Source organism: Vombatus ursinus, unplaced genomic scaffold (assembly GCF_900497805.2).
Source record: "Vombatus ursinus unplaced genomic scaffold, bare-nosed wombat genome assembly UNPS02014794.1, whole genome shotgun sequence".
Lineage (NCBI taxonomy): Eukaryota > Metazoa > Chordata > Mammalia > Diprotodontia > Vombatidae > Vombatus > Vombatus ursinus.
In genome coordinates this window covers 21,145,388-21,166,854 of record NW_020954572.1, presented here as the reverse complement: position 1 = coordinate 21,166,854, position 21,467 = coordinate 21,145,388, and the positions used below count along the sequence as shown (strand labels likewise).

Genomic DNA, 21,467 nt, shown 5'->3' with positions numbered 1-21,467 from the left:
TCTTTATCATGTCGTGTAACAGAAAACAAAAATCTCAGTGTGATAGCCACTGAATACCAAACGACGGCTTGTTTGGAAAGCACACATGTATCCATCCCACCAATTATTCTCAAGTCACCACTGCATTTCACCCTGACCAAAAGTGGGCCGGCACAATAGTTACTGTGAGCCTCTTACAACTGGGTCTAGTTATGAACTAGCAGCCCAACATCTTCCCCTATTTTCTGCTTGAGGTACCTTTTCTGCATATTTTTCCCTTTTCCGTTTGCGCTCCTTCACTCGGTTTGTTTCTTCTTGCTGTCGTTTTTCCTCCTGCCGAAGCCTCACTACCAAGAAACATAAATAAGATAAGTGAATAATGCTCTTGCCTATAGCAGCCACACTTCACATATAAACTCTGCTTCCTCACCTTTGTATGGGATGTGGAGTCTCAAGGAGGATATCAAAAAATAAATGAAATTAAGCTCATCATTCAACTGGATGATGCCGTATTCATTAGGGATATGCCTTACACCTAAACCTGCTAAATGCCTATCGACACTGAGATGCCTTAAAAGATGTACCTAACTTGAATCATCACAACCCACAACTAAGGCTGCTGTGCTCTGTGATGTTTGGGACCTAGTTCCAATAAGAGCAACAATCTAATATTCATTGAATTGGGGCTGAAGACAAAATATACAGCTAAACCTTGGGTCCTTGAACTCAAATTCCTATAACTTTTGTGTCTTCCCTTCCTTCCTGTCTGCTCAGCACTCCAAAGTCAGTTGGGTACTTTTTCTTGCTGCAAAGGGCTCAGTTTTTTTTTTTGAGAAGACTCAAAGAGTCTTCAAATTGTGAACAAGAATGCATAATTGAGAACCTATTTCCAAAAAGGAAAGAGCACCAGTTAAGGGTTGGGGCACGTACATTTCTTCTCCAGTTCATCATCATCTAGTAGAAGACTAACCACTTCTTTGGGTTTTAGGGTGTCTGGTTTGAAGTTCCCACCCGAAATCACCATCTGCTGGATCTACAACAAATCAAAGTCAACATTTTACTTTCAGGCTTCTTCAATTCCTTTATGCTAATAAATGTATAGCAGGATATGAAAACTCTTCCCAAGCTGCCTTGGGGGGATTTTCTTGATACTCCTAGGTTCTGTCTGGCTCACCCAAATTACATATTCCCTGAGCCAGAGTCTTGACGAACTCTCTGCTTGGCACTGCTACTTGAGAGCTATTAAACCCAACAAGCATGGATCAGAATGGAAGAGCCAGTAATAACAGTTCTTTGGGGATTCTGCAGTTTGGCAGAGTGCTCCAGTGGATTAATGTGGATGGGGTAATCAAAATTAGGTGATTTCCCAGAGCTTACTTGTCACTGAACTGATAATTACAGAGGCCAAATTACTTCTGCCCCTGAATGTGTGAACATTTCAAACATGAAGAACTGTCTCTATCTCAAGGTCAGTACTTCATACAGGCCTGTAGAAAGGCATTCCCTTTAACTCTAGGGTTAAGACAGACTTACTTAGAAAAATCTAGAGATAATTTTGGTGGGTAGAGAATCAGGATGAATGAAGTCTCAGCTATGACTTTCACTTTAACTGACCTACTGTCCAAAGAAACTCCAGCCTCTTCTCCACCAGTCAGGCCTCCTAACGATCTCAGTTCAAGTAAACACCATTTGACTTTCAGTTTCTTCCATTTCCATCCCAATTCCTTTTCTCAGAGACCACGTTGATGTGCTTACCTCACTCTTTTCATTGGCCCTCTGCAGAATGCGTTCCTCAATGGTGCCCTTGCAGCTGAGCCGGTATACAGTCACCTGCTTGGTCTGACCCAGCCGGTGGGCTCGGTCCATAGCCTGTTGGTCCACTGTAGGGTTCCAGTCACTATCATAGAAGATCACCTGCACAGGAAGGATAGCAATGTGGCCCAAGTGAAGCCTCACTAAGTGGCAGGACCAGGAGTTCTGAAAACCATACATCCAGTCATCTGGATTTTTGCCCCCTCTTGATGTCAGATCCTCTTTGTATCATATTGAGATGCAAAAGATACCCCTTGATAGGTCCTGCCAGTTCCCAATCCTCTACCATCCACAACTTTACTTGCCCTGCTCAGTAGAGAAATGGTTTTCGTCTCCAACCAGGGTTTCTAGCAAAAAAGCAACAAGTACAAAAAAGTTACCTCCCCCTCCCTGCTACAGAAATCTAGTATGGGACCCCAGAGCGAAAGTTCTACCGTGATGATAATTAATTTCACTAATATGAAACTGAGCATAACGTGAGTCAATATTAGTTCTGACATTCCAAAAACTCTGCTTCCTCACAGGTCTTGAGGATCCTGGGTGTCTCTTGCTTGGATTCTACATCTCAGTCTACCTCTGTTGGATTTACTCGAGACAAAGGGGAAACAAAGTAAGCTTCAGGGGTCCCTGGGGCATACCTAATTCCTGCTGAAAAACAACTGTCTCTCCAAGAGATTCTAAAACTGATACCTTGCTGTTCACATCCTATAAGGCTGAAACCAACCACAAAGGACTCTCTGGGACACAGTCTGGGAGAGGTCTGGTTCAGAACTTTCCCATCTCTATATTCTGTACTTAAGCTTTTCCAAAATCCTGATAATTAATTCTTCTTTTGGAAAGCATCCATCCCCTCTTTATTCCCACTGCTATCATCCTAATCCAGGTCCTTGTTACCTCGTTCCTAGATGACAGTAACTGCTTTCTAGCTATATTCTTTAATCCAATCCATCACAACCAATATATTCTTTCTAAAACACTTTTATCATGCCATTTTCTTATTAATAAACTGTAATAGCTCCTAAGCCCTCTATAACTTAGCTGCTTCTTACCTATCCAATTTCAGTTTCTATCACTTTCCTACACATAGTAGGTACACACTATCCTTCCAGTAAAAAACGGTCTCCTCAATATCACATTCTTTCCTGTCTCAATTCCTTTGCTCATGATATTCTCCATATACCTTCCCTGCCATAGAATCCCACCTCCATGACTCAAGGTATAGTTCAAATGCTACTTTCTTATTAAACCTCTTCTAACCACACGTAATAACTTCTCTTTTTTCTGAATTCCTCACAACCCCTTCTCTGCTTCCTATTATTACTGTTGTTCGCCTATTTAGGCTGTAAGCTCTTTACAGGATTGAGACCACACTTCTTTTCTATTCCTTACAGTGCCTAGTACAGGCATATAGAAAACGTTTTTTTTTAAAAATGCTTGAACAACTGATTGATAATCTTAACCCAAAGGGTTTGGCCAGATAGATGGGACACTGAAAATGTGTGCTGAACAACCATTAGTTTCCATGATGGGCCCCTGTTTTTCTTACAATCCCTTCCCACCAACCAATGTAGCTTAAGATCCTTTCCTAATCTGGATGGGGTAGAAATATAGTAACAAGGACATCATATAATACTTCAGAGACTCAATAAAGAGGTAAAATATATTCCTATATTCAGTCGAAGCCACAGGGAAAATTGAAATAGAAATGATACAGTTAGCTAGATAGGTTCATTAAGCCAGGACACCTTCACTCAAAAGAACTAAATAATTACATACTGTGAAAACTGGACTCTCATGACATACTTGAAAGACGGGGTCATGGCACTGCATGAATCCATGATGGGGAGTCCTATCTGTTGAATCACTTCATATTTGCTTCCTGAATATTTACATTTTTTCCTAGAGTCTCAATGGCACTCAAACACTGACTCATTCTTGAGCTATATTTAACCCATAAGTCATAAGACCATAGCCCCAGGTATGTAGTTCTAATTTAGTAAAACAAAATGGAGCTTATAACTATCTTTTAAATGACATTAAAGAAGTCAGGATCCTGGGGGACAAGAAAACAAAATAGGCTTCAGTTTATACAAAACACAAACATACTCTTCCATGGAAAAATAACTTTAAACACAACACAACACCACCCACCCACCCACACACTCAGTATATAAGTATGCATTAAATTAGAGGGTGGAAAGAGAGAGACCAAGAAGAACAAAAAGCAAGGCAGATGTGTGCTGATATGGAAACAAATTAAACCATGGTATAGAAAGGGTTAGACAGTCCCTGACACACTAGTCTGTTAATACCTGTATAAAGCACTCAGGTTTATAGACATCAGAGAGAAATTCCAGAGAGGAACAAACAACAATTACAGGACTAGAGAGACTAACTTAACTAGGAAAGATTAAAGGAGTTCAATCTGTAGAGCGTGGCCAAGCAATGACTAAGGGGAAACATTAACAAGTCAGCATCTTCCTGAAGTTGTCAACACAAAGAAGAAGGAACCTCGTAACGGCGTAACTAAGATTTTGTGTGTGAGATAAAGAACAGGGAAATCACAGGAGAACCATAAGAAAAAGCTGCGTCAAACACCTAGATGGTGGAACTACTTTTTTCCAGGCGAATGGGAGGCAGCCTTATTCCTTGTAATGTTTAAAAATCAAGGCCAGAATATCCAATGGCAAACCATCATACTTATCACTAACGTAGGTACAGACTTCTCATTTTTCTTCCAAGTATAAACACTCAGATTGAGCCTACCACAGAAACAAAAACAAATAGTCAACTCTCTTCTGAATGCTATTCCTATTGCAGGAAGGACAAACCCAAGGAAAACATGAATTGCAAGGAAAATTTCCATGAATTAAAAACCAAATAATTCAAATAACTGTACAAGTCAGATATACATCCATTGTATGTGAGAACATCTATTTACAAACACAAACAAATCTAATTCTTTAGTCATGAGATATTACTTCTGCCCTGTGATTTAAGACAGATCTATCTTTTCCTTGCCCACAAGTGTTTCTAGAGGATCTCCCAAAGCTGAACTGAAGCACCAAAAGGAAAACACAGGACAAATATTTAAGCTTCCCATTATATTATTGTGAGAATAAAACCTGACTTTTTGAGCATTATTGAGAGGTGATCTTGACCAGAAGATAACTAAAGGTACTCAAGGCCTCCTGACAGTATTTCACTTCCTTCAGGGAGCACCAAGTCTACAAATGAGCTTATGGTTCAAAAGTTCATTTTAAATTACTTGGTGGGAGGAGGGGAGAGATGGGGAGAAAATTTGGAACTCAAAATCTTAAGGAAGTGAGTGCTGAAAACTAATTAAATAAATTTATTTTTAAAAACCCCAACATGTTATCAAAGTGAAAAAAAAAATTATTTGGCATTATTTGGCTGGCACTTGGAACATAGGATGCTAAATGTCTCCTCCACCAAACTGAATAGAAAATCCTTCCCTCCTTCTCAGTCTTACTCTGATACTTCATAAAAAGAAAAGGGGATAGGGGATAGTTCTTCTTTTGTAGGGAACATCACAGGTTAAGGAAACCATTTTAATGTACAGAACACTGGAATGAAGTAGTATGGAACGTAGGAGCTGGGTACATTGGAAAACACAAGCCTCCCACAATGGTTGTCCTTAATTTTTGGTCCATGCACCTGGTTACCTGGAAGCTGTTTCTTACTAAACTATAGATGGAGCCTGGGAAACTGTGTTAAAAGGAAGGGAGATTTCAATTTTTAAGACCAGTAGCTAACTACCATGATGGGCATAAGTATATGAGGAATCCCAGAGCGTAACAGTGATCTAACACACCCTAAAAGGGAAGATGACAACGACAGTCCACATAATCCAGATAAGAATATAATAGGCATAAACAATTGTCCTGCTTTTTCTTATGTGCTGAGATTCAACTTTGGGATCCTCCTGGAAACATTTACCGATAAGAAGAGGTTAGACTCACACAGAAGGGTAGAAATAATGGCTTATGACTGAGATTTAGGGAGATGTCTAAAAGAAGCTGAAATGAGGACAGGGAGGCTTTTTTTAAACTCAAATTTTTTTTGAAAATAATTTATTTTAAAAAGTCTTATTCCTGCCTTTTGTTTTAATAGAAACTACTTCCCAATACAGTTTTCAATTCCTATTGAATCCTCCCTTATAACGAAAAGAAAAAAGGCCCTAATGAAATGTCAAAAACAGTTAAGTAAAACCAATCTACTCACAGCAACATCTCATAGGATGCAACACTGTATTCACAGCACCCTTGTCTTCATCCTCCTGCCTTCCAAAAGAGAAGGCAAGTTATATTTTAATAAGAACAATATCTGTTCTTCTAGACCAAGACTGTGAACATCTGTGACATTCCTCTACAGCCCTGAAGAACTATCCTCTGTCTTTTCTCCCAAGTAACAGAGCAAAACTAGGGTTTTAGCACTGGAATGGAAACAGAGAATTAGTTTCTCGTTCCAACTCTACCACTGACTTATTATGCGATCTTTCTTTTCAGACATCCCTCTTTATTCTTCAATATTCCGTTCTCCACCAACCTGCTTCTTCCTTACTACACAGACATTAAAAGCACTACATACTTCCTAGAAAAGCTTACAGCCATATAAAGTGGCACTAACATAATCATGAAATCTATACAATGATTCCCTACTCAGACACTCTGACTTCACTGTCTTCAGATCCTGCTGGTTTCAATATTACTACAGTCATCATTAAACATTTGAATTCTACAAAATTTTGATATTCAAAAGGAGGTTTTATTTCCTTCTCCCATTCAGAGGCAGGAGTATTCTGTAAAAAGAACTAACAAAAAGCTGCTGTCCCACCAATTTTATTTATTACCCACTCCAAAGCTCTTCTGTCATCTCTAGCTGGATACCACTATATACTTAACCACAATAGCTAGATGATACAGAAACACAATCATCTCTTGAAAAACACAAACTCATCTAACCCTTACTCCTGCACCCAACTTCTTACCCAATGGCAATAGTGAACTGTTCTAGCCTTTGGCTTAAGAGCTGTGGCTCTGGCCCCTCTGCCTGCTCTCCCTTATGGAGAGCAGGTGACACGGGTGGAGCCAGTGCCACTGTGACCATGAGGCTGCCCAATATTCTGCTCATGGGTACATCAGGGGTTGGAAAGAGCACACTAGGTAAAGAACTTGAAACAAGAACAGGATTGACATACATTAATGTGGGCAATTTGGCACAAGAAGGACAGTTCTATGATGGCTTTGATGAAGAATATGAATGGATGAAGATGGAGTAGTTGATGAGTTAGACAATAAAATGAAAGAAGGTAGTTATTGTTAATTATCATGGCTGTGACTTCGTCCCTGAACGATGGTTTCATGTAGTTTTTATGCTTCAAACAGATAATTTTGTATTATGTACAAGACTTGAAAAAAGGGGATACAGTGTAAAGAAACTACAGGACAATATTCTGTGCGAAATTTTCCAAATTCTTTAGGAAGAAATCATGGCCTCCTACAAGCATGAATAGTACACTAGCTGCCCAGCAATGCACCAGAGGAACTAGAGAGTAATTTAGATCAGTTAATGAAATAGATTGAACAGTGGATAAAAGATAACTGAACCTTGAGGCAAAGCATGGACTTTCTACATGATGGTTAAAGATTTTCTTGATGATTTCTCCCTCTCCATGCAATAAAAATTAAGACAACATACATCAAATTTTTCTATCTAAGACTACGTTGTAGAAGTAGCAGGTGGACAATGTATGAGGTTGAGTTATGATTAAATTTTATTTTCTCCATGAGAAAACTGAAACCCCCCAAATACAATGAATAAGATATTAAGGACTTTTAAAGTTTAGGAATATTCAGCATCCTCATTTATTTTGGTTAACTGCTAAAGAATAAGCAAATTTGAGAATATAGATGGAAATCTTTACTATTTGACATGAAAAAGGAAATGAAGGCTAGGGAGAACTGCTGACTTATAAATAAAAGTCTAAGGATAAAGCTATAAACACTACATTAAGTGTTCTATTGGTGGTGAATTACTGGTTTTTTGTTGTTTTTTTTTTTTTAATCTTGGAAGTTAGTTGTAAATTAGGATAGTCACAAATGATGAGATCTTTGAGAAAATAGCATTATTTTTTTTTTTAGTACAAGAGTTCACTGAGCTCTTCTGCCTATTAAAATCACTGCTGATCCTAGCACTGATATTTGTCTCGGCAGAAGAGTAAGACCATTACATTTTCCATATATAGAAGGGAAATAGCAAAGTTTTCTGTGCACCCATGGAAACTAAGTATTAATTTATTGGTTGACTAATTTCAGTCTTGGTAAGTTCCATGAACATTCATGTTTTAGATAAAGCTTTGCTACTGTATAGGTGATGGTAATTATTAGATAAAATTTAAAAATATAGTGATTGTGCACTTCATGAAGATGTTTAACATCGATAACTAGCACTTTTCCTCCTCCTTTTAAAAGTATATTTCTGTGCCTTACTGATGTATTCTTGGACCACGAAACAGGCCTTAGCCTTGCTCCTTTACCTACGCTACTCTACACTCCTTCCTTTGTCTCTCTGAGAAACAGTCCTTTCAAAGGTCACCAGCTGTAGGTCTTGCTGCCTACAACTTCAACCACAAGGTGATCAGAGTCAATGTTTTTGTGAAAGGAAGTCAGATTCATTGGTGGTGAAGACCTGCATGTCCAACTTCCTTTAAGACATCTCCACGTGGACATACGATTACCTTCTTAAATTTGGCCTGCCCAGAGCACTAGATTTATAGTTAGGAGAAACCTGAGTTCAGATATTGATATATAACCCTGGGGAAGTTACAAACTCTGAGCTTTGACATACTCTTATAAAAAATGGTTACTGTTAGCTGCACAGAGTTATTGTGAGGAAAGTGATTTATAAACAACAGTGACACAGAGTTGTGGTCAGTTATTTTTCCCAAACTTGCTCCCATTTCTGACTTTACTATTTTTGTCTGTGGTGCCACAATTCACTCTCTTTTCTATGTTAACTTGTCTCATCAGTTCTACCTGTTTGACATCTTTTGGATCTCCCCTTCTCTACACTTACTGGATTGCTATCTTAGGTAAGCAAGGGCCACTGCAAAAAGCCTCCTGCTTTATCTCCCTCCTCAGATCATTATCCTTCCCCAGTCTATCCTCCACATCTACCAATCCTACCTCATCTACCAATGACATTATTCTAAAGCACAGGTCTCATTATATTGCATCCTTGCACATAAAACACCAGAAGCTTGCTGCTGAGTTTAGGATCAAAAATAAATTTGTTTTGACATTTTAAACCCCTTACAACTGAGCTCCAACTTAACTTTCTGGTCTTATTATACATTATGTCCCTTCATGCATTCTACAGTCTCCTTACTGACTCTTCCACAAAATATGCCTTTTCCATTGACTGTTCTCATACCTGGAATGTATTCCTTAACCCTGGCTCTTGATCCCTAGTTTTCTTCAAAGCCCAGCTCAAGCACTACCTTCTACCTGAAGACTTTTCTCTTTCCCCAAGCTACTACTGCCTTGCCCTCCTCACGCCTTCAAATAACCTTCTATTTATTTTTATATACTTATGCATATATGTGTATATACACGGATATGTTCTCTCTCTCGAAAGAATGTGAGCTCCTTGAGAATAGGGACTCTTTCATTTTCGTCTTTGTATTCTTAACACCTGGCACAAGCGCTAGGCATACAGTAGTACTTAGTAAGTTCTTGTTGAATGTTTAAAAAAAAAAAAAAAAAGGGAGTTGTGGCTCTGAAGATATTAAGAGTGCCAGGCCAACCTTCTGGTAAACCAATGAAGAAATACGTTCATTTCTTTATCTGGAAACCAAGTAGCTTATTAGGAACTTTAAACATAGATGGAGAACTCCAAAAGGACAGTTCAAATATCACAGCCAAACACCAATTCACAGTCTTTGAATGAAACAAACAAACAAGAATAACAAAAAGCTTGGGACACATCGAGGGAAACTGATGCCAAAGAACTTTACAATAGGAGATGGTTCTCAAGAAAGGTGTTATTTTATTCTAATTACTTACTGTATCTGCAGCAGTGAGGTTGATGCCCAGTCCGCCAGCTCTTGTGCTTAACAGGAACACAAAGATATCATTCCTGAAGAAAAGAGGTACATAATACTAAAAATTAATTTGGAAAGGAAAAGTTACCCAGAGTAAACTGAGAGAAGGACAATGGAATTGAAATGTCTAGGTAAATATCAAGGGGAAATTTACACATGTGTAAAAGGGGATTAGATTATAATTTTATGATCCAATGCATTTCTGCTTCTATTATACAATGGTTGGCATTAGAAGAAGGATACCAAGATGTTAATCCCTGTTCTAACTAGGATGTGCGTGTGTGGTCCTAAAATAGAGGGAGAGAAGGAAAGTTCCCTTTACGATAAGATATCCCTTTTTCTCCTGAAAAACATTTGCCTTGCACCATTCCAAAAATTGAAGATTCGTCTGTGTTAACAGGATCTTAGAAGCAAGAACCATTTTTGGAAGGAAAGATCTACATCACTCATACCTTAATATAAATGACTTTAATTCTATACCTCTTCTACATTTTTACCAGAGCAAGTGACTAGACCCAAGGGGAAAAAAATAAAAACAAACCAACACAACTTCTTCCAAGAAACTGGATCCTATTATTGAAAAAATAAGGGTGTTTCAGCTGATATAAGAATTTGGATGTTATCACCTGATCTAGGGTTATCGGAAAATAGCTAGAAGGCATCATCGAGTCCAAACCAATCATTTTACAAGTGAGGAAACCAAGGTCCAGGGTCACAAAATTATTTGCCTGGGGTTGTATAGATAGATACCAAGTGTCAGAACCAGGACTTAAACCTAGCTCCTGTGATTCCAAATCCAGTGTTCTTTCCATTATATCATGATGTATCTATCCTTACACTTCTTTAGGTTTGAATTTCCTTGCATAAAATAAGGATGCTGGAGAAATAAGTAAAATGACTAAGTAAAAATACAACACAATTCACAAAAATCCTAGTTAGTGTAATAAAACCTTAAAAAGGCCTTGAAAAAGGCAACCAGGTTAATTGGTATGGCAGGTAGGTAATCTGATCCAATCTGGCCACTACCTGCAGTGGATTAAATACAATCTTACATGCAGATAAGTAGAATCATAGAAAGATAGAATTTGAAAAAACTGTCAGGAACTTTCAACAGATGACCTTCAACCCTGTTGTTTTTACAGAGGCCCAGAGCAGTGAAGAAATTTTACCCAAAGTCAAATGAAGAGTTAGCAGCAGAGCCTAGACCAAGCCCAAGGTCTTCTACCTATTCATTCTATTCTCTTTCTGCTGCATGACTGCCTCTGGAGGTAGGATCTTTTCTGGTCTTTCCCAGATTATGATTTGCAAAGTTCTGCCTTCCATCTCTGGTCAAAAAAATTTTTTTCATTAAAAAAAAAAAAAAGGCTACTTTTGAAAGTTATTGCTCATGAAAAATAAAATTATTTAAGGCAAAGGGAAGATAATAAAACCAAAAAGACTCATACTAGCAGGTTCCGACTTACAAAAGGTTGGTCATTTGAAAAGTTCATTTCTAAGTTATTTGATTTTTATGGAAAAATGATTCTGAACGATAAGACCCCACTGGCTTACACATGCTTTAGTTAAACTACATATTTCTAGTATATTCTATGCTATAATTTCCTTTTTCTCCAATGAGAAAATGGGTCTTTATTCTTTGACATGTGAGTTCTTGCACAGGACCTGAGAGGCAGAAAGTAAAGAGGACTATGGTGACTAGGGTAGTGTTTACAGGGATAGGAAGTGCAGATTACACCTTTGTCGTCAGGGAAACAGTCAAAAGGGGGTCAAACTTGTCAAACTAGCGACTCTAGGGTAAGAGATTAGAGGTCAGTAAGGGAGGAACTGTTTGATGGGGCCTTAGTCTGAAAGCAGAATTAAGGGTAATAATGGGGGAGTGAGTAGAAAGATTAGTGTTATAGGAGGCAGGTGACCTAGGGGAGTTAGAAAGGTAGAAGGAGAGAGGGGAACTAGTAAAGTTTAAAGTAAAGGAAAAGGCAAGGGAAACCATCAGTGAAGGTAGTAATATGGAGTGACAGTAGATGGATGGTCTAAAAGATAAAATTCTCAGTCCCAGTTGTTTGAATATACAGTGAATTTGTAATTTTGGAACTGCCTACATAGAGAAGATATACTGATAAAATGCTAAGGGAGCCAAGATCAAAAGAAATGTGCTATGTAGCTAGGAAAGACAATGTTGGAGAATATTCTTTTAAGATAGAGGTTCTCAACCTTTTTTGTGTCACGGCAACCTGAGGATGCCTATGGAAAAGTGTTTTTAAATGTGTAAAATAAAAATATATAGAATTTAAAAAGGAACCCAATAATATTTAAAGGCAGTTATATACACCAGGTTAAGATCCCATAGTCTAAGATAATAAACTTAGTATGTTTAAGGTACCTGTCTACCATAGGATCTAGAAGAAACCTTAAAATTCATTAAGTGAAACCTAATCATTTCCCATTACACTCTGTGAGGCAAGTAGATGCCAAACAATGTAGTAACATTTAGTTATACTTTGCTGAAGTATACAATACTTTCATCCTGAACAAAGGGTGTCAGAGCAAGAAAATCTGCTTTCAACCCAGAGTGAAGGTGCTGAATCACGCATACATATACGCACTTAAACCAGGATAATTCTTTGAACAGGTGCTCTCCAGGACTTTGAAGAAATCCTCTCCTTCCATTTTACCTTGTCATCAACATACATTGTATATTGTTGCGAAACATCTAACTAGGGGCATAGAAACCGATACTTCACTGGGGTGAACAGAATCCCACAGGACAATGTGGTTGCTTGGGTGCCCCCTAGGGGCACAATAAGGAATATGGAGAACCTCTGGAACAGTCTCATTCTTGTCATCCAGGTCATATAAATAAAAGAGACTGAAGACATGAAAGTGATGACCCTGATGAGGACCCTTGCTACTTGTTAAAAGTGCTCAAGGCATGATTAATATCACACCCTCTATAATGAATACTCACAGAATGACTTAAAAAATTGGGGTAGAATGCAAAGTGAAGAGAAAAATGGGGCCCTCTGATCATTCTTCACAAAGTGATAGAAATATGAAAACAAAATATGTCATATGCCTTCAGTGGTGCAAGGTCTTGCAAAATATTCTAAGAGACACATTTTATAAACATTAGGGGATGAGAAGAAGGGGAAAGAAGTCTCAGGCAGCATCATATAGAAATGGGAATGATTTTTACTCTGAAATGCTGGTCACATGTTCCTGATGTTGCTCAGTCAGGACATCCTGGCCAAACAGCCTTTAGTCTCAGTCATACTTTTTCCTGGAAGGACAAGCTTCCCAAGCCCCTTTAAATAAATCTCATATGTAGGGAATGCAAAATACTTTTTGCAATAATTATTGTTTACTCTAGATGACCTTTATGCCGTAAGAGTTTTTCAGTTGAAATGACAATTTTTCTTTTGATGTCTCTTCATTATTTTATAAATTAAGTATTTGGTTAGGAAGGTTTTTTTTTCCCCCTAAAGAATGTTTTCATTTTCAAGAGTTCTCTCTGTTTGTATTGGGTTGGTACAAAGACCCTCTCCCCAATGAAAAATATTGTGTTCAGCTTCAAGTCTCCCACAGCTGGTCAGATGTTTTAGATGAGAAACTATAAATTGCTTCCTAGTCATAATTCTGATCTTGCTGTCTAGATCATTACTAGTATGTCAGTCCTGAGTAAGAAGGAGCTGATCTTTTGCTCAGAAGGCTGAAAAAAAAAAGAAGCTCTCATCAAAGTCTCTATCTGATTATTTTGTTTACTGTACACAGTATGATTATGCTGAGGTCAAATGATTAGTTAATAGGCCCACTGTTCCCTGAGGAACCTGGGACTTTCAGCTGCAAGCAAGGTTTTTCTTAGCAAGTTTTGGAAAAACAACAAACAAAACACGCCCCCCCCAAATCAACTTATTGACTAGATGATGGCATTAATAGAGAAAACGCTAAAGCTTTCAAAGAAAGCATTAAAAGCTGTCCATTTTCACTTCACTATTGATATTGAAGTAACTTGGAGACTGTATGCTACTAATCTCAAAGTTATGGCAGAGATTTTCCAGTCAGGTCATTAAAGAATATACTGTACTTAGGACCCCAAGGCCCAGTTTTCTGGGAATTAGATCAGTTAAAAGAACAGCCAAAACCTTGCAACTGGATCTATAAAAGGTCAATTCATTTAAAAATCAACATGTTACAGTCTAATGGGATTCACAGACACATTAACACTGGACACCAGGGAATAAGTCACGTGTGCAAATGGTATATGAATGCCTGCTGCCTAATGGCAAAGGCTGTCACAAACTTTTAACGGCACCTTTGAAAAGGCCTGGAGGTCTGTCACACAAGAATCTAGAGAGACATTAGGGTATTTCTTTATTTGGGAACATCAGCTCAAAGGTATATAAAGAGTTGGAAATGGTGAAATGTAAAAGCTCTTGGGGCTGGCAGTAGGGAGACCTGACCTATTTTTTCAGCTCTACTAAATTTCTCTCTCTCCCTCCTTTCCACTTTAAAAGTAAGTTTAAGAATCAGGCAAATAAAGGTGCTTAATTACTCACACATAAGTGACTATGCTCTGATCCTTTACAAAAAACTGCTACATCCTTTCTCTTTCATAATTTTTAGAGTCAAATTTTATTGAAAGAACATCGCAAAGAAGAAGAGCAATTCACATTTGTTCTTAATTTTTCTAATATCTGGATCTATTTCTTGACCTCATTCTTTGTTCTGTGGAATGCAGTTAAAGGCAGAGTTCAATAGAGTTGCCACCTGAGGAACTTGGCTTTCATCCTAGTAAGAGCAGAAACCAGGTGTTGCTTATTGCAGTAAGGACTCTCACTTAGGATAATTATGGCCCTGTAAACTATCAGTATTCAGTAAGCAGTATTTGAAATTTCATGGGTTCATTAACAGGTGGTAAGTGACTGAAACTAAGAACTTCCTATTGAATCAGTTTTAGACCATTGCAATGTGAATTAGGTTTAGACCACAGCAATCCTGCTACTGCTATGTTCTGGAGAAAGGAGGAAAGGGCTGACAGTCTTGATTCAAATTAAAATTCTCTTTGTTAATGCCTAAAGAATTATGCATTTGTTGAGGAAAGAGTTATTCAAATATAAAAATTGTTGCATGTGTTTCTTTCTCCCTCTCCTTCCTTACCTGCATTATTACAAACTGATTTGGTCACCATTAAAATAGTGGGAAATGATACCAGGGATCGATGAACAAACCTTATTTGCTGAACAATGCAGATGTGTACAGAAACTTTAAAGATTTTCAGATCTATTTTTCTAAGCATAGAGGAAAACCAACATAATTATAAAACTTTTAATGTTCTCATTATGGTTACCTGTTCTGAAAATCAGCTACCATGTCCCGTCTCTCTGAGATCTTGGACGAACCATCCAGCCTCATGTACGTATGCTTCCTGTAAACCATGTATTCCTGCCAAAGGGAGTCAGATAACACAGTGAGGCTGAATCTAAATTACTCAATTCCTATATTATAAAAATCGAACACCTCTCTTCTCCATATTAGAACTGGGAAAAAACCAAACTGAGAGATGGAAGAGGGGAGAGAGAGGAGAGGGGGAGAAAAGAGAGAGCTTTAAACATTGCACCTAAGAATTTCAGTTGTTCTTATAAAAAGTAAATCCTAATCACAAATGACATTTATCATGAACCATGCTATCAGTGACATTTTTTGTAACCAAGATAGTATCTAACAGAGCTGCAAGTAGGAATTTTTGCCCCACCTGCACAGTATCACAAATTGCAGCCAGGACAAGTGTCCCTTAGTTTGGGTGAGGAACAGGAGGAGACAATGAGAATGTAGGATACTAGCCTGTGGCCACACTGCTGGACAGGCTACTTGGAAGGAAGTGAGGGTAGGGCTGGGTGAGGGTCTGGCTGCTTCATACTGTAACTAACTACTGTTTCTAACTAAGTTCAAAGTTCTGTCCCCCACCCCACCCCCACCCCCACCCTAAGCTACTGAAGAACTGCAAATGCTGTCAGCATCCAAGGGCAAAGCTCCAGCTGTCTCATCTTAGAAAAGGCTGTGCTACCTATATTAGTCTCAGTTGCAGTCACACAATCCAAGGTGTTTTTTTTTCTGCCCCAATAAATCATGACTAAAGATACTGAACTCTCTGTCTCATGCTTTGTTCATTAGAACATGTGTGACGATGATGGGAAGTCTAGGCATCCTTGTGAAACAGAAGACTCAGGATAAATTTCCAAAGCTCTCTCATTTCTTCTGAAGTGGTCATTCCTTTTATGAAGTACATTATTTCCATTTCTCATTTCTTCATTCTTCACTCTGAGCTGGTCTTTGGGCCATATTATTGAAAATTTAAAGGCATCCACAAAACTCCAGGATTGCCTGCTCATAGGAAGCTTCCTAACCAAGTAAGACAATTCCATTTCTACTGTTAGGAGATATTTGTCTTCTTCAAAGTAAATATTAGGGGCAGCTAGGTGGTGCAGTGGATAGAGCACTGGCCCTGAAGTCAGGAGGATCCGAGGCCAGACACTTGTCACTTACTAGTTGTGTGACCCTGGGCAAGTCACTTAACCCCAACTGCCTTAAAAAAAAAAAAGTAAACATTAAACTGGCATTCATCGGTCTAATTTCTTAATGGATTTGAGGACAGCGGTGGTAAACTAGGATATTTTAAATAATAAGGCATATGGGAGATAATATGGGAAATGATAATTTCATAGCCTTCAGAGGCTCACCACCTTGGTAGTTAATCCATTTTAAATGGAATTAAGTTTGAAGAGCTCTACTAACATCTAGAAATGAAACAGCAAAGCAACAGTCATTCAAGCAATGGAACCGTGGAGCCCTTCTTGTTTGATCCCTTGCAGGACCTTGTGCCTTTCCCTAAGATCAGGTATTTCTATCCTGGGGTCTATGAATCTGCTTTAAAAAATATTTTGAGAATTATATTTCAATGTCTCAGGTTTCCACTGCAATCCTATATATTTTATTTTACACATCTAAAAACATTATTCTGAGGGGTCCATAGGTTTTACCAGCCTGCTAAAGAGGTCCATGACATAAAAAAGGTTAAGAACTCCTATACCTGTTATACTTTTATTCATCTTTAAAGTAGAGCTGACTAATCTCAAGAGAGTACCTATGAATGAACCTTTTGGGAAACCTTGCAGTAAATATCATTTATCCAGCAAGGTCAGAACAACATCAGGGCTATTAACCCAGGGCAATAATGAAGCCAATCTGAGTTCAGAAGAGTCTGTTACTGAGGCAACAGAAGTCAATCCCCTCTCTTCACTCCATCAAGCCTTTGCTTTCCCACCCAGGGGATCAGTGAGATTTTAGAAGGCTTAGTAAAGTTTAGACTCCATTTTAGTAAACAATTTCAAAAAACAAGAAACTAGACATTGAGGAGTAAAGGAGATTAAAAACCAGAGAGGAACTAGCCAATGCTTAATCACCCTCACACTCCTCCACGGAAAAAAATTTAGGGGCATGAGACATAGAATATTAGACAAAGAAGAGACCTTAAGAGTTCATCCAGGCTAATCTGCTCATTTTATTCAGGAGTAAAACTGAGGCTTGTAGTTAAGAGTCAAAGTCAAACAGTCAGCGTGCAGCTGTAATTAGAACCTGTATTTCCTGACTCCAAAGTTTACTGATTTTTTCATTACACTACAGCATTGCCTTCAGACCACATCATGGCACCCCATGGATAAAGAATGAGCTCCAAAAGTTTCAGTTGTTTTTTAGTGTCAGATCAGAGCCAAAGATCTGTGTTCCAGGTCTAGTTCTTTCATCAGATAGCCATGTGACCTCTCTCTAAGTCACTCAATCTCTCTGGATGTCTCAGTTAATTCATGTCTGAAACAAAGTTGTCAAGACTCGATGACCTTTAAGGTCCCTAATCTAGACTGAAAAGTTTATGAAATTCCAGCTATATCAAAGTCCTCCTTTCTAGAGTAGTCTACCCGAGTTCTTATTTCATGAGGGAACACTCTCTTCTAATTAAAGTAACAATCACATTTTAATCCACTCTAGAAAGAAAACTCCCTGGAAACACTTAGTCAACCATTAATTTCAAGGATTGTGTCCAATGTCTATTAAGATTTCACAGATTTTATAGATGGGAAAATATACAATTCAATACATTTTATAATTTATCAACAACCCTGCAAATCTATTTTTAATAAAAACTTCACCTATCTCTATACCAAAGATTTTTTCTAAGATCCACCTTAACAGTTTTTAACTATGAAGAATTAACAATATCCTTGTTTACATTGCCTGCATTTGTTTCAAAGCCAATGTCTAATCAGTGCCTGCTCTGTAGCTGAGTCCTAATTAGAGACCGTCTACTGTGATAGAAGATCTTTGCACAGAGATAACTTTTTAAGATGGACATTACCATTCTCCCATCTACCCCCAAATCTTGTGCTAATATCCCCCCGTCTTCCCTAGCATGAACACTGCATTAAAAAAAAGCATATTTCCAGTTCAGGGGAGTTCGTAGCATTTAGGAAAAGGAGTAAAAGAGAGTTGAAAGTAGCAAAAAGAGAAAAGAAATGAAATATGACTTATCCCTTCCCCTAAATACACACTGGAGGTTTAAGTAGTATTTATGACATGATTTAGCAAGCCTCAGTTGTAGTGGTCAACACCAGATATCAGTAGTGTCAAGTTGTCTGTTGATCTGTTCTGCTCATTACCCTCTTTTCCCCTTAGGTGTTTATGTCCTAAATAACAGACTAAATAAAAGAATCCTCTAAGTTATAACAATTCCTTTTATTTCTGTAGTTTCTTAAGAACTTTTATTGTATTATGAGCATCTGAATATGATATGTGAAAGAGGCAGCAAGGTGAAGTGAAGAGGGAGTTGGTCTCAAAGCCAAGAAGACCAGGGTTCAACTCCTGCATCTGGCACATACTGACTGTGTGTGTGTGACCCTGGGCAAGTCACTTAACCCTAAAGCTCTAAGTGGTCTGTTTATAAAAAACAGGTTCCTCACTATGTCCCTCAGGCAAATCAGCCAGTTAAAATAACAGCACCTCGGCAGCAGTTTGTCAAAGGGAGAGACACATATCAGTCATCCTTTCCTTATCCTGATCAGAGCCTTTGGAGCAATGTAGGAATGTAATCCTGTAATGGGAAATGATGTTGATTTAATCAGAATAAGTGAAGCTGCTTGATAGGCCCTTGGCCACGCTATGCTTCACCTTTCACCCTGAACACTCAGCTGATGGATTTCTTTCTGTCATTTCTAAACCCCAATGAAAACCCCAGCTATGAGTGACCCAAATTTGCTTTGAAATCCAACATATACTTTGGGGGATAACCTAGCATTCCAATTCATTCAGATCCAAAGCTCCCAAAATGAACATGGATAAAAAAAGAGCTATCAGGCCCATAGAGAAGTACTCACAGTTGGGACAAATCCTCTATTACTAGGATATAGCATTTTTGCAGGTGACTCTATAGGCAACAATCTCCTGTGTCTTAAATTTGGTTGTTACCTGAATTCAATTTTGAGCCATTTTATTTCAAGATGTGTCCGTTTCAATTTGGGGCACTGTAAAACACTCTATAATAGTTGCTTACTCCTGGCACTGAGTAACAAGCTGCTAAACGATTAACAGAAAAAAATAAGGCCATCAGAGTAGGAACATTCCTAATTCCAATTATGATATTGTAGGAGCTTAAAAATGTAAATTCAGCAATAACAATGGTAATTGTTACATCTGATAACATTTGGTAGTCAGTCAAGCTCTACCTATTAATTTCCTACATTCTTGGGACACACTAAGAATTAGAGGGCCTACAAATAGAAAGATCTTACTCTGGAACCACTATGGTTCAACAATATTATTTAATCACCAGTGGAAGGGAAGTTTATCCTAGTACTAGTATATAAGCACAATTTAAAGTAAATTCTGGCATTTACAGGCCTAAGCAGGCCAGTCATTCTAGAAAGATGTGTAGGGCATTTACTACATGTCCAGAAGATAGGACAAAAATCTACGCTGCCTACAGCTGCCTGAAAGAACAACAAAAAAGTACAGATACTAAAATTGGTGTAGGACAGTCCCCTTAATAAAAGGATTTGTTCTGTGAGGTTTGGATTCAGTCAAACGGTCGTGCTTGAGGACCTAGAGGGCCACATGTGGCCTGAAAGCTGCAGGTTCCCCACCCCTGGAGCTTGTCTTCTAGTTCCTCTGAAACACTGAAACAGACAGTTAAAGCTCAGCTACATATCAAGATGAAAAGGAAGGGACTGATGGATGAATAAAAGCTATATCTGTTATGCAGAATAACTAACTGCTCTCTTTTAATATTGAAGGTACAGAATATAGAAAGTGAAAGTGAATTCTGAAAATGGTGACTTTAAGAACAAAGAATGTCAAGGCAAAGGTACTGATTCTGAAGTTTATCCAAAGATAAGTGAACTCTAGGAACAACATAGTCTTGAAGTCTTGACAATCACTGCATAATCCTCGACTTACTGCTGAAGGAGATGTGCACAATATGAAGCCTCTACTGTAGATGTCACAGTAAATGTTGCATACTATATCAAGTACCACAAACTAACAAATCATTTTATAGAATGAGCTACTACATTTCAGCAAACTGTTATTTACTGAACAGTAAGCATATACAAGGTACTGGATCCTGTTATACTCCATTTTCCTTGCTCCCTGCCCTACTGAACAACCAACATGGAAGGACTGTCTTATACTAACAGAGAAGAACACTAATCAGAAAGATGGTTAAATTGACTAAACCATTTTTAAAAATATCAACAAATGTTTAGGGAATTGCATACTGAAGGAGTATGGAGTTCTGCGAAAATCAGATCATAGTCTCATGAGGAAGAGTTCTTAGATTTTTCAGTAAAACGTACAAATGACCACATCAATAAGCATTTATTAAACACTATGTGTCAGGTGCTATGCTAAGTACTGGAGATAAGAATACAAAGAATAAAAATATTACTGCTCTGTGAGGGAGACAAGTACATATGTAAGTATAAACAAAATGAAGAGAATAAATATAAACAAATACATAATAATTGATAAGAGATATGCTGAAAGGGAGAGAGAGCTTAAGCAAATGGGGGGCACATCAGGAAAGGCTTACGTGGAATACGAGGCTTGAATGGGTGTGAGGAGGGAGTGCAATCCAGGCACCCAAGGTACACGACAGGGATTGCAAAGGCACAGAGACAAGAGATAAGTCATGTGAGGAAGAGAGAGTCAGTGAAGTTTGCAGGATTGCAGAGTATGGAAGTAATGTATATAGAGGCTGGAAAGAGAGGTTGGGGCCAGGTTTTGAAGCATTTTAAAAAGGAATTTATAAAGTAAGGGAGTGAAATGGTTAAATCTATGTTTACAGAAAATTACTTTTGCAGCAGTATGTAGGATGGATTGGAGTGGGCAGAGACAAGGCAGGGAGTCTGATGAGACCATTGCAATAATCGAGGAACTAGGGTGGTTGCTGTGTGAACAGAAAGAATTTATGGTAGTAGAAATGGCAAAATTTGGCTAATGATTAGATATA

The 21,467-nt window shown here is 38.2% G+C and overlaps 1 protein-coding gene and 1 pseudogene across 2 annotated transcripts in view; one reads left to right on the top strand and one right to left on the bottom strand.

Annotated features, from left to right (window-relative positions):
• Positions 1–21,467, bottom strand: part of INO80 (INO80 complex subunit) — a 99,932-nt gene that overhangs the window by 5,765 nt on the left and 72,700 nt on the right. For both annotated transcript variants that reach the window (XM_027869915.1, XM_027869914.1), the window contains exons 28-32: positions 15,261–15,355; positions 9,879–9,951; positions 1,735–1,893; positions 910–1,012; positions 238–326 (exon numbers count right to left, since the gene is read on the bottom strand). In XM_027869915.1, the coding sequence (XP_027725716.1) occupies positions 238–326; positions 910–1,012; positions 1,735–1,893; positions 9,879–9,951; positions 15,261–15,355 (519 nt within the window). The remainder of the gene's footprint in view (positions 1–237; positions 327–909; positions 1,013–1,734; positions 1,894–9,878; positions 9,952–15,260; positions 15,356–21,467) is intronic.
• LOC114048806 lies at positions 6,920–7,419 on the top strand (annotated as a pseudogene).